General features: G+C 47.4%; 1 protein-coding gene across 1 annotated transcript in view; it reads left to right on the forward strand.

The window, feature by feature from the left end:
• The first annotated feature begins 12,251 nt into the window (after positions 1-12,251).
• Positions 12,252-14,264, forward strand: part of PSMF1 (proteasome inhibitor subunit 1) — a 44,339-nt gene continuing 42,326 nt past the window's right edge. Inside the window, exon 1 of the mRNA XM_030826850.1 lies at positions 12,252-12,629. Within this exon, the coding sequence (XP_030682710.1) occupies positions 12,501-12,629 (129 nt within the window). The 5' untranslated portion in view covers positions 12,252-12,500. The remainder of the gene's footprint in view (positions 12,630-14,264) is intronic.

Raw genomic sequence — 14,264 nt, forward strand, 5'->3', positions numbered from 1 at the left:
TCACTCCTAACCTCCCTTTCTTCTCCCCACTTCGTTTTCCCCCTTAGGACAATAAATTGCTTTTTTGCCCAAACCAGTTTGTTTTCCTTCCTTTGCAAACTAAGCATTCCCATGAATTATAGCCCTCAATGAAGACTTGACAGCTGAACCTCCAAAGGCAAGGGCTCCTCCTCTGACCCCACCAAAGGTCTTGGCATGGAGCTGGGTGCATTGGCGGCCCAGACCCAAAGCAGGACAACTTGTCTTGCTTTGGCAATTGGCACAGGGATGCTCTAAGATGACAGCTGTGTGCAGGAGGACAGCTGGGCCACAGACAAGGCGGGGAGAAGACAGAGATTCAGATGAAGCTGGACTCTGCCCTGTCCTTCTCATCCTGGCCAACTTGAGACCTGACCCAGCAGTTGGGAAACATCTTTTCCTTTTCTCTTACTAAAGTCCAGCTGGGGCCAGCCTTTTTCCACCAGGTCATGTGAGCAAGATGGAAACTATGACAGTTCGGGATGGGCTGGAGGCTGGACTTTATCCCTGCCACATCCCTGCCAGCCAGTCACCCTGACCTACTACATCCATGCCACCTGCCTGCCAGGCCATTCCCAGAGTTGCTCTGTCCTGGACAGCTTGGCAGCTGTGAAGTGCCTCACACAGTGGAGGGAATAGGAGACGATGTCACTCAGGAGTTCGGCTGACCGAGCACTCCTGGAAAGATGGGCAGACTGAGGCCCCACCAGGGGAGGAGGTACTCAACAAAATCTCATGTTCAACAAAATCATATGGCTTGTGACACCAGAGAGGCCTGGGTTTTAACCCAGTTTGTGCTGACTTTCGAAGTGGTCAGAACTATTCTTACAAGGTGTCAACGCACGCTGAGTGACGGCATGGGTCAGGGTTGTTTGTATGTGTTGCCCATTTCATCCTCCTCACAATACAGTGTAAGAGAGACTGTTATAACCTTTGATTAGGGAACCAAGACTTCACTGTCTGTGAAGTATTCTACTCTACCAGCTCACTTCATCTTCACACAACCAGGGAGTATTATAATTAGTCACTCCATTTTACAGTTGAGGAAACTGAAACCCAGAAAAGTTAAGAAGTGCTGGATGAGAAGCCTGGAATCTCCAGGCCAAAAAGGGCTATAGAGAAAACTATAGCACATCCTTCTGGGGAATGTATGATTCTAGCTCTGTTCATTGTCTCTGAGCTTAATATTTTGCACTTTGTAAATTGCAGATAACTGATAGACATACAAACTTTGTCTTGTCTGATGGAATTGACTTCCATCCCCTTTGTGGAAAAATTAACTGTGCCTCCAATTATAATTCAATTCCTTTATTACATATAAATTTGTGCTTTTTTGACTTGTCCTTTGACCCAGTTGTAACATCTGTCTATTTATTTTACTCTATATACATTTGTACTTTTCTTTTGAATGAGTTATAACATCTGTCTTGTCCCCTCATTGTTTAACAAGTAAAGTAAAATCTTTAGTATGGGCTCGTTTTTATAGCTGGAACAGAGTCATGGTTTTAACCTTTTTCTGAAAAGTATCTTTTAACAGAGCCTTAGAAATCAATGCCTGATTCTTACTGAAGTAGTCCTGGAAACCAACCCTCCCATTCCTCCTTGCTCAGCTCCAGTGCTCAGGGCGCCCTTGCATTTTGTAGGTAATCCTCATTCAGGGTGCTATCACCCCTCAGCTTACAAATGTGCAAATTAAGGCTCAAAGAGGCAAAGCAACTTGCCCAAGTCTACACGGGAAAGCCAAGCTGTATGTGTGTGTGTGTGTGTGTGTGTGTGTGTCCTGACTGCTTGACCAGATTGTGAATTCAGCTCCAAGTGGAGTACAAAGAATAACTTGGAAACAGTCTGGTGCTTGATGGGGGCCAGGTGATGCTGTGATTAAACAGCGGGTTCCAGGGGCCTCGGTAGGTTGCACAATCTCCAGGGAGTGGGACTGCAGCAGTACTCTTAGTACCATTGTGATGTCTTTGACTCCTGCAAATCCTAAAGAACAGTCCAGGCCTACGTGGTGGCCTATTTCTGTCCCTTCCTAGCTCTCTGCCTAAGAAAATTGCCCAGGGTCATACTGCTTGTAAGTGAAAAAAGCCAGGATTTGAGCCCAGGAAGTCTGACTTGCAAACTTGCATGCTGCAGGCTTCAAGACTTGGACTTAAACCCAAGTTTGTTCTTCTCAGCTGTGTGACCCTGGAAAAGTTGCTTAATTTCCCTGAGCTACTTAACTTCTCATTTAAAAGTTGTTAAGAAAATTGAATTAGGTAACATGAGCCAAGTGCCAGACACATAGTAAATCCTCAATAAACAGGTGCTGTTTTCCAAGGCCTCGTTATCTCAAATAATGAGCCACCTCTTAGGAGCCCTTATCATGAGCCAGGTACTGTGGGAGGCATTTTATTGACATCATGTCCAGAAATTCTCCCAACAGCCCTTGGGGAGACACCACTATAACCCCATTTGACAATTTGATAAGCCATTTCCCCAAAGTTGAATAGTGAATAAGCAAAGAGGCTGAGATGTATACCCAGTTTGCCTGACTCCAAGGCCTAGACACTTTTCTACACTATGCACCTGCTAATTTATTTATTCACTCATCACATATTTATTGGGCACCTACTATGTATGCCAGGCTCTGTTCTAGGTGCCAGGGCTATAGCAGTGAACCAAATAGACACAAATCCCTGTGCTCGTGGAGCTGATGTTCTGGTTTGGGAGCATCAGGCAGAGCTTCTAGCCTTTCTAGGTGAGGCTGGTTACCCCTCCCACCTGCCTGACCAAGGTGGGCAAGTGCCTGATGGAACTTTGGAGCTGGAGCTGGACATGGGTGGCATGGGGGCAAGGCAAGGATCAGGCCCAAGTCTGTGAAAGGATGGAGACAAAGAGAAGTAGGGGGTACAGGAAAGAGAGTGGCCTCAGAAACCGACCCTCTGTGCCTCCAAGGACTTGGGTTCTCTGAGGATCGTCTCTCCCTGAAGGCAACGATGCCCAGAGCTAAAATCAGGTATTTCCAGGTGTGAAGGCTGATTGCAGTGTGGACAGAGCCTGCTGGGGGCTCTGGTCTAGGGCTTCCCTGAACCTCCTGGTGGAATGAAGTCAGGAAGGAGGAGAGCGTGCCTCTCCCTGCCTGGCTGCCGTCTGTGGACATTTGGGTGGGCCAGGGTGCCCTCTTGTGGCCTCCCTTGTCTCTGCAGAGACTCTTCATGTGTCCCTGTGGTTGGAGGAGCTTCTCATACCTAGATCGTTTCTCTGTTCCCAGCCTGGATCCTTGACCCTTTTTTCTATTCCCAGCCTTTTCTGCCCCTGAGGTCTGAAAGATGGTCCTCAGTCATGACTCTTGCCTTCTCCTGTGTAGATCTTGAAACTCAGAGCTCAGAATCCCACAAGCCCTTAGTGATGCTGCTGGAGGCATGGCACTGTGATGAGGAGGCAAGCAGGCTGACCGCCTTGCTCAAATCCTGACCCTGCTGTTTAGGACAATGGCACAACTTCTCCCTTATTTTTCTCATGTTTAAAGCGAAGATCATAATAGTTTCTACCTTAAAGTGTTGTTCCGGGAATTAAATGAGATAATATACATTGAGCAATTTGTCAAAGCCTCAGTACCATGCCCCTGACCCCCACCACATACACACACACTCACACCTTTTATGCCTTTCCTTAGTATTTCAGGGGCCTGAAACCTAACAAGTGCATTTTTCAGAATGACTTGCTAGCTGGGTTCCGAGTTAGATCCAGCCACTGGGAGGCAGAGGCAGGGGCATATTATTGCTTCTCCAACAGCAGTGGCAGAATCTTGAGTTTCAGGTTTCAGTTTGGCAGCAGCCTCTGCAGGTCCCCCCACCACCCTACATACACACATACTGCCGCAGGATGGGAGGCAGCTGTGATCACTGCTGGTAGTTTCCTGAAGCTCCTGCAACGTCCAGACTTTCTGAAAGCTGGTGGCAGTTTTCCCTAATCTTTACATTCCAATCCATCCACTGGTTCAGTAAGCACCACATTTTTCCCTTTAAATCCCCTTCTGCTGGATGTCGAGCAATCAGGATTCTCATTCATTGTTGGCAGGTGTGGAAAATGGTATGACCATTTTGGGAACCCATTTGGCAGTTTCCTATAAACATATACTCTACCATAAGATCCAGCAATTCTACTCCTAGGAATTTATCCAAGACCAATGAAATCATAAGGCCATACCAAGACCTGTCCATGTATGTCTACAGCAGCATTACTCATCATCCCAAGCTGGAAACAACCCAAATGCCCATCAATAAGGGACTGGACAAACTGGCACATCCATACAACACAATATTACTCAATAAAAAGGAAGGGACTGATACACACAACATGGATGCAGTTTGGACATGATGATGAGTGAAAAAAGGCATGAAGGGGTATTATTTTATGTGTCAGCTATGGAGGGGTGCCAAACCTTCTTCAAGAAAATAATTGCCACGCAGCTGTGAGGAGTGCAGTTTGCTAACATCCTCCAGCAGTAGGACCACTGGGATCATGCTGAAGCCATGCTCTTTATGGGCAGCCCCGTAAAGACAGAGACAGCACTAAGGCCTGGCCATTTCAGTCCAACAGGGAACTCTCTATGATATTTCTTGGTGCTAGAGTCCTCCATTGGGCTGGCTGAGACTTTCTCACTAATCCTTATTCCTTCCTTCTCTTCTTTCGTAGGTGCCAGATCTGCAGAAAGGCCTGAAGGTTCTCCCCACATACTCCTGTTCCCACTCCCCTTTTTCTTTTGTGACTTATCCCCAATAAACCTCTAACACTGCTAACTCCATCTTGACATCCACTTCCTGGGGCATCATATACATTTCATTTATATGAACTTTTAAGAAAGGCAAAATTAGACACCAAAAATACAGATGTAAAAAACACAGATCAGTGGCTGCCTGGTGATATGGTTTGGATGTTTTGTCCCCTCCAAATCTTCTGCTGAAATGTGACCTCCAATGCTGGAAGCGGGCCTATGGGAGGTGTCTGGGTCATGGGGGTGGATCTCTCATGAATGGCTTGGTGTCCTCCCCATGGTAATGAGTGAGTTCTCACTCTATTAGTTCATGTGAGAGCTGGTTATTTAAAGGATCCTGGCACCTCTTCCTTGCTCCCTCCCCTTCTCTCTCTCCATACGACATGCATGCTTCCCCTTTGCCTTTCACCAAGATTGAAAGCCTCCTAGGCCTCACCAGAAGCCAAGCAGATACTGGTGCCATGCTAGACAGCCTGCAGTGCCTTTCTTTACAAATTACCCAGTCCTAGGTATTCCTTTATAGCAATGCAAAATGGACTAACACACCTCAGCTAGAGGCTGGAGAGATTAACTGCCAAGGCACCTGAGGAAATTTTTTGGAGTCATGTAAACATGCTATATCTTGGTCATGATGGTTACACTGGTCTATACATTAGGCAAAACTCATGAAGTATACAACTAAAATGGGTGATTTTATTGTATGTAAATTATACCTCAATAAAGATGAATTTTTAAAAATCCTTTCTTTCTGGATATACCTAGAGAATATGGTGGTTATAAGACTGTGTACATTTGTCAAAACTCAGAATTATACACTAAAAAGGGGGAGTTGTACAATCTATAAATTATATTTTTGGCCAGGCGTGGTGGCTTACGCCTGTAATCCCAACACTTTGAGAGGCCAAGGCAGGTGAATCACTTGAGGCCAGGAGTTCGAGACCAGCCTGGCCAACATGGTGAAACCCCCATCTCTAGTAAAAATACAAAAATTAGCTGGGCCTGGTGGTGCATGCATGTAATCCCAGCTACTTGGGAGGCTGAGGCAGGAGAATCTCTTGAACCCAGGAGGCGGAGGTTGCAGTGAGCCGAGATCATGCTACGGTACTCCAGCCTGGGTGATGGAGCAAGACTCTGTCTCAAAAAAAATTCATATATATTTTTTCATTGAAGAAGAAGGAATCAGGGCAATAATAATTTTTACCGATTATCATGTGGTTATTGCTGAAAATAATTTCATAGATGAGGAGGGAGGTGTTAAAAAGTGATCTGCTTCATTGACGGCCTCATACTTCCTGATTTCAAAACTTACTACAAAGCTACGTAATCAGAACATTATGGTACTGGCATAAAGACAGACATATAGACCAATGGAACAGAATAGAGAGCCCAGAAATGAACCTTCACATGTATGGTCAAATGATTTTCAACAAAGACACCAAGACCATTCAATAGGTAAAGAACAGCTTTTTCAACCAATGATGCTGGGGAAACTGGATATTCATATAAAAAGAATGAAGCTGGACCTCTCCCTCCCACCACACATAAAAATGAACTCAAGATGGACCAAAGACCTGAACGTAAGACCTAAAAATATAAAACTCTTGGAAGAAAATGTAGGGCAAATTCTTCACAACATTGGATTTGGCAGTGATTTCTTGGATGTGACATCAAAGGCACAGGCAACAAAAGGAAAATCAGGCAAATTGAACTTTATGAAAATTAAAAGCTTTTATGCATCAATAGACAGCATCAACAGAGTAAAAGGCAATTCACAGAAAGGCAGAAAATATTTACAAATTGTATATCTGATGAGGGAATAATATCCAAAATACATAGAGAACACCTAAAATTGAACAACAAAAACCAAACAACTCAGTTAAAAAATGGGTAAAGGATTTGAACAAACATTCTCCTAAGTCATACAAATGGCCAATAAGTACATCAAAAGATGCTCAGCATCCCTAATCATTAGGGAAATACAAATCAAAATTATAATAAGATACCACTGGCTGGGCATGGTAGCTCATGGCTGTAATCCTAGCACTTTGGGAGGCTGAGATGGGTGGATTGTTTGAGCTCAGGAGTTTAAGACCAGCCTTGGCAACATGGCGAAACCCCATCTCTATTTAAAAAATAAAAAAGATACAACCTCATACTCATTAGAATGGCTAAATGGCTACTATGAAAACAAAACAAAACAAAACAAAAACACAAAATAACAAGTGTTGCTGAGAAGGTGGACAAATTGGAACGCTTGTGCACTGTTGGTGGGAATGTAAAATGGTGCAGCCTCTGTGGAAAACAGTGTGGTTAATATCACTAAACTGTAGACCTAAAGCGATTACGATGATCAATTTTATGCTGTGTGTATTTTACCACAATAAAAAACTTTAAAAAACTAATACATATAAATTATTTTTTTTTTTTTGAGACAGAGTCTCGCCCTGTCGCCCAGGCTGGAGTGCAGTGGCATGATCCCGGCTCACTGCAAGCTCCGCCTCCTGGGTTCACACCATTCTCCTGCCTCAGCTGCCTGAGTAGCTGGGGCTACAGGTGCCCGCCGCCACGGCTGGTTAATTTTTTTGTATTTTTAGTAGAGACAGGGTTTCACCGTGTTAGCTAGGATGGTCTCGATCACCTGACCTTGTGATCCACCCGCCTTGGCCTCCCAAAGTGCTGGGATTACAGGCGTGAGCCACTGTGCCCCACCTAAAAATTATCATTTTTTTTTTTTAAAAAGAGGTATCTGCTATGGGTGTCAAATATGCTGGGTACCCCACTGACAAGGGGAATGGGAAGTTGGGAAGTCTTGGATATCAGCTACTTGGTAGAAACAAAGAACAATATTAATCATGGAGGGTTTGCGGGAGGAGGTGATACTGTTGGGCTGATGCTAGGCCAAAGAAGAAGAATTACAGTAGTGAATGATTTTGTCTCAGTGCCCATCTAGGCGCTGCCCCTTGGTTCAGTTCTTCATGGTTTCCAGGGAGGCAGGGAGCTTGGAATACCCACATTGCTGTCACTTGGCAACCAGGAACTGGTGGCTGCAGCCACCGGCCAAGTTCTTTCCACCATCCTGGGCCCTCACCTCTGGCATAGGCTCTTGGTAGTGGGGGCCCAGACAGGGAGGCACCCGCCACCTGCTTCCCTTTTCAGACACCCACAGCCCTTACAGGGCAGAATGGGACTCTTGCTGATGTAGGTAAGTCCACAGAAAGTGCTGGATGGATCAGGGGCAACACACACACACACACACACACACACACAACCAGCCCCAGGAGTTCCTCCCATTTGTTCCCATCCCTGGAGGACCCTGGGGTTCAGGACAGGTGGAACATAGTCCTGGCCTTCAGGGGATTCACAGCCTATTGCAAGAGATAGAGCTCACCTCATTCTTTCAATACACTGATGCCAGTGCCTATTCCATGCTGGCTGCTGGGTTACAGACTTTCTTCTTCTTTTCTTTTTTTTTTTTCTTTTTTTTTGAGACGGAGTCTTGCTCTGTCGCCCAGGCTGGAGTGCAGTGGCACGATCTCGGCTCACTGCAAGCTCCGCCTCCCAGGTTCACACCATTCTCCTGCCTCAGCCTCCCGAGTAGCTGGAACTACAGGCGCCCACCACCACGCCTGGCTAATTTTTTGTATTTTTAGTAGAGACGGGGTTTCATCGTGTTAGCCAGGATGGTCTCAATCTGCTGACCTCGTGATCCGCCCACCTCGGCCTCCCAAAGTGCTGGGATTAGAGGCGTGAGCCACGGCGCCCAGCCTGGGTTACAGACTTTCTAAGGTGTGGCTCACCCCTGGTTAGGGGTGTGGAAGGACACATAGCAGATTGCACTACAACACGCTTGTCACCCTTCAGCAGTCACCTCTAGATGCAAAGACTGCATTCTCTAAATTATGCAACTTTCTGCCTGAGGGCCTTCCAGGACCCCAGAAGCAGCTCTCAGCCTGCGGCAGATGCCCTCAAATGGAAAAGCTCTGAGACATGCCCCACACTGCCTCCCAGAGTTCCTGGGTAGGAGTGCGGTCCAGTTGCCTGTAGAGGTAACTGGCTTCATCACACTCCCTCTGCTGGCTGCCTTTCCTTTCTGTCTCACTTCCCTACTCCACTGCCCCCACCGCTATTTCCTGGAATCAGCTCCCAAATAAACCACTCAAATCCCTGTCTCAGCACGGGCTTCTGAGAGAATACATGTTAAGACAGGGATGATGGTGTAGAAGAGGGAACCAGTGTTCTGTAAGATGCCAGCTACAACCAACTGTATGCAAAGCAGTGTTGAACCAAGGGGTGGGGGTGATGGAGCTGTCTGCCCTGGTGCAGACAAGGAGTGGGTACATTTGCTGTAAAAAACGTAAAAGCACTAATAAAACAGACCAAAAGCCAGTCCACTTTTTACTATCATCATGAACTAGCAATTTGAATCAACTTCAATGATAAAATTCTCCACCTGACTAAGGCTGATAGCTCTCACTGTCCCATGCCCACCCCTTGGTACCCCACTGATGCCAAACACACTGAGGAAAGATTAATCATGGGCAAAGAGATGAGGGAAACCTCACTCAGGAGGCAACATTGACCTTCTAATCACACAGAGCTAGCTGCATTCCACCATGCCTTTGCACATACTGTTTCCTTTTACTGGAACACCTTTTGTTCCTTAATCCACCTTTTTTTTTTTTTTTTTTTTTGAGACAGTCTCTCTTTGTCACCCAGGCTATAGTGCAGTGGCTTGATCTCGGCTCACTGCAACCTCTACCTCCTGGGTTCAAGTGATTCTCCTGCCTCAGCCTCCCAAGTAGCTGGGATTACAGGTGCCTGCCACCACACCTGGCTGATTTTTGTATTTTTAGTAGAGACAGGGTTTCACCATGTTGGCCAGGCTGGTCTTGAACTCCTGAGCTCATGATCCACCCGCCTCAGCCTCCCAAAGTGCTGGGATTACAGGTGTGAGCCACCGCGCCTGGCCAGTGCTTTTTTTTTTTTTTTTTTAAACACTAGACAGTAAGCTCTATAGGGACAGGAACCTGTTCATCTGTGTCTGGCCCACAGTAGGCACTTAGGAATGGGCTGCCACTAAGTAGGCACCTTGAGTGGACACCCTGCATTATGGTTCATGGCAGCCCAGCCTATGAAAGTTTATTGATGGAATGAATCTGTAGACATTTTCCATAACGGGATAAGGGCATTACAAACAGAAGGGACAGACCAAGCAAAAGCAGGGAAGCCTGAAAGTGCAGAACTTCTCAGTAGAAAGGGCAAATAGCTTTATGCCACAGGCAGTACCTCTCAGAGAGGAATTCCACAGCCACCAGCTTTAGTGTTACCTAGAATGTGGTCAACATACATGCACTCTTCCTCAGACCTTCTCATCCAGAATTTCTGCAGAAGGGGTTCAAGAATCTGGGTGTCTCAAGGAAACTCTAGGAACACCGAATTTGGAGAGGCACAGGGCCAGCTGACAAAGGGAGCGGTGGACTATAAAGAGGTAAGAGTGGCCTGATTGGGTTGGGGCTAGGCCAAGAATTCATTCCTTCAGTCAGTATTCATTCTTTCTTTCAATAAGTATAGATTGATCCCAAAAGGCACTCAGGTACATATGTGCACAAGGTAGACATGCTCCCTGTTCCTTTGTCACGGTCTAGTGGAAAGACAGTCATTAAATAAGCAAAGAAATAAATACCTAATATAGTTTCAGGTTATGATTAATGCTTCACAGGAAAAAAAAAAAGCCAGGAAAGGGGTTAAAGACGGACCAACTTTATTTTGGATGGAATGGTCTGAGAAGCCCTCTGTTGAGGATGGTAGGAGGGAGGGATGGAGCCACTTGAAATGAAGAAGCAAGACATGCAGATATTTGGGAAAAGAGCATTCCAGGAAGAGGAACGCAAAGGCCTAAACAGAACACATGAAACAGGGAAACTGGTTGGGAAGCTACTGCAATAGTCTAAGTGTGAGATGCTGGAGGATCAGAACAGAGTGGAAGCAGTGAAGGTGATGGGAAGCGGTCAGATTCATAATATATTTTGAGAGTGGAGTCAACTAGCTTTGCTGTTGGACCAGATGTAGATGTGAGAGAAGAGGGGGAGCCAAGGTTATTGCAGGTATAAAGGGGATGAGAGGACAGTTGAAGGAGATTGAATTAGAGAGGTACAGGGCTGGCAGGGCTGGGGCAGGAGATGGCAGACCACACGCAGGTTCCTGCAGACCATGGGGAGGACTTTACTTTTCCATTGCGTGTGACGATTTTGAGCCAAGGGATGTGATCTGACTTGTTTTCTTTCTTTTTTTTTTTCTTTTTTGAGACAGAGTATAGCTCTGTTGCCCAGGCTGAAGTGCAATGGTGCCATCTTGGCTCACTGCAACCTCCACCTCCACCTCCCGGGTTCGATTGATTCTTATGCCTCAGCCTCCCAAGCACCTGGGACTAAAGGCGTGCGCCACCATGCCCAGCTAATTTTTGTATTTTTAGTAGAAACAGGGTTTCACCATGTTGGCCAGGCTGGTCTCAAACTCCTGACCTCAAGTGATCCGCCTGCCTCGGCCTCCCAAAGTGCTGGGATTACAGGCGTGAGCCGCCACACCCAGCCGATCTGATTTGTTTTCTAACAGAATCTTTCTGGTTGCGGAGTGCAGTACAGACTAGAGACAGACAGGAATGGAATGGGGCAGTTCTGAGGCTGATGCCAGGCATCCAAGTGAAAGATGACAGGAGCTTGAACCAGGTTGGTGACTGGGATGGGGAAACTAAATTTATTTGGGTAAAAACAATAAGTGGATTTCATGAAACTTGTTCAAGTAATGGGTGGTAAAAATCATAAAGGGGGTAGGCAAATAAATGATTGAAATTTGGTAGTGGGTCAGGAGCTTCAGCTCAGCGGGCAGCAGTTGTGTCTTCTTGGAGAAGTGGTTTCAACTCTGAGCCGTTTTGTCATCTGCAAAATGGGGATAATAATGGTCCATACTTCATAGAGTTGTTGAAAAGGTGACGTAAAGGTTTTAGCACACGATGTAGCACACAATAAACACTTAATAAATGTTATCTTAAAAGCCAGACTGCCAGGTTCCTGTAACCATCTCAGCCGTTCACCGGCTGGCTGTTGTCGTCTTGGTCAAATTAACCCTCTGTGCCTCAGTTTCCTCATCTGTGCAATGAGGCACATTAATCGTTAATATCAACTGCATGGAGTTGGGTTGCGAAGATTAAACAAATGAATACAAGTAGAACATTTAGAATAATGTGGCCGGTAGCAAGCACTGCGTACGTGTTAACGATTATTAAGAATGTATTTTAGCCACATTTCCCAGCCCCTTCCCCGGCCTAGCATACCCCATTTTGTGGATGGGAAGTCTGGCTCTCAGCAAGGTGGCCTCTCGGAGGACGCTGTGCCCGAGTGAAGAGATCCTGTCGGTTGCGGCGAAGACCCGGGTTCCGGCCTTGAGGGGCCACGCCCCTCTCGCACTCCCTGGCGGAACCTTTTAGTGCTGCGCTCGCGTTGCCAGCCCGGCGCGCCTCACGCAGTTGCGCCCGGTCTTGGGACTACTTCCGGCTGCCCCGCCCCGCCCCGCCCCGCCCCCGGGCGTCTCCATTTTGGTCTCAGGTGTACACTCGGCAAGAACCAGCGCCAAGAGGGAAGCGGAGTTATAGCTACCCCGGCCGCCGAGTCGGCTCACTGCGCTACCCCTGCCCCCTTCTTTCCTCCAGACGCCGAAGTCACTGGCGCTCATGGCGGGCCTGGAGGTACTGTTTGCATCGGCAGCGCCGGCCATCACCTGCCCGCAGGACGCGCTCGTCTGCTTCTTGCATTGGGAAGTGGTGACACACGGATACTACGGCTTGGGTGTCGGTGACCAGGTACGCCACGGAGCCGGCCAGGGTGGAGGAGGGAACTGTCTTCTGCCCAAACTCAGAGGACCGAAGGCCTGGTCCAGAGCGCCCGATTTCCCCGCCTCTCCCAATGCAGGGCCTGGGGCACATGAAAGCGTTGGTAAAACCTGCGGGTCGGAGGTTGCTCACCTGCCCCATCCCAGCCCAGAGTCCCTCACAGCACAGCTGGCACAACATGATTTGGAAACTCAAGGGCAGAAACTCGCTTCAACACAGCCTGGCAGCCTCTCAGGCCAGGACTGTGTGGACCTAGCATTCAATAGAATGGAAAAGAATCTAGACAGGAGTTTAGCTCCCCAGAGCACTCCTCACCCACCTGATCCCCTCTGAACTCTTTACCACCCAGCCTTGGGGTGAGGTGACTGACTCATTTCCGTCCTCATACCACAATAGAGCTTCCACCAAACATGTGGATCCAAGCACAGGTACAGGAGTGAGCTTTGACCTACTCAGCCCCAGGCCAGGGCCCTTTTTTCACACGTTAGCATGGGCCCAGAGAGTTCACACGCCTTTCACCCTTTACTGAAGGGCCCAGCATAGTCCACTCGCTACTGCCATCCCCAGCTCAAGCTCTAGGAAACAATCACCCCGAGTCATACACACATACACCCTGGGTGTGAGGATCATATAAGATTTTCTCCTCATAGTTGTCCCCATAGGGCCAGCCCCTCCTCTCCCATCTCCAGGCTCCACCTCTTACAGCTAGGGACGTCGTTGCCATCCCCACAGAGTTCTAGGACTGCTGGACCCAACCCACCTCACTAATTCTTTGCTCTAGCATTCTTCTTTCTTTCCTGTTTCTTCCCTGTAACCCTTATCCCCCACATCCACATCATCCTAGACATCTGCTTCCTGGGAGAAGTGGGCCTGCCTCCATGCCTGCCCCTCACTGTCACTGTTCTCTCACTCTCAGACAAGACCAGCCATGGGAAACAGACCACCCCACCTATTGCATCTTGCAATGAGATTTCACCCTTCCTCTCCTTTTTGACTGCTTCAGTTCTCAACTCCTCTAATCATTTTTTTTTAGCTTCTCAAATAGAGTGTTAATTCTCCTCTCCTGACGTAGCTTTAGGGACCTCTCTTCAAACTTGCTTTATACATTCTGAGCACTTAGGCAAGTATCCCCTTTCCCCCACCCCTCACTGCTGTCCCTATTCCTCTCTGTCTCTTAGAACTAAAGACCAAGACTACGATACACCTTTCACACTTTACCCCCTCCAGCAGGAATCAGAGCACAAGAACTGTCAGGGATTTCTGGCTCTTTGTTTACCCAGACCTCAATTATCTCACCGGGACCCCAGGTACACACTCAGGATCCCCATTCCCACCTCCAAACTCAGACATGCTTCATCTCTCAAATGGGTTCTAAGACTGGAGATGACGATGGAAAAGAACAGCCAGCCTTTCACACACACATACCTGGAAGCAGGAACCATTTCACCTTCTCAAATACATCTGTCCCTGACCTTTCTCTTTGTGCTGCTCTTCATTCCACATACCTTCCAAATGCCTTTCAGCATTTCAGACCTTGGGACCAGATAGAGACAGCACCCCCATTTCAGTGTCAGGCCCCTCTTTCAATGCATAGTTCCCCTAACA

Source organism: Nomascus leucogenys, chromosome 13 (genome assembly GCF_006542625.1).
Source record: "Nomascus leucogenys isolate Asia chromosome 13, Asia_NLE_v1, whole genome shotgun sequence".
NCBI lineage: Eukaryota > Metazoa > Chordata > Mammalia > Primates > Hylobatidae > Nomascus > Nomascus leucogenys.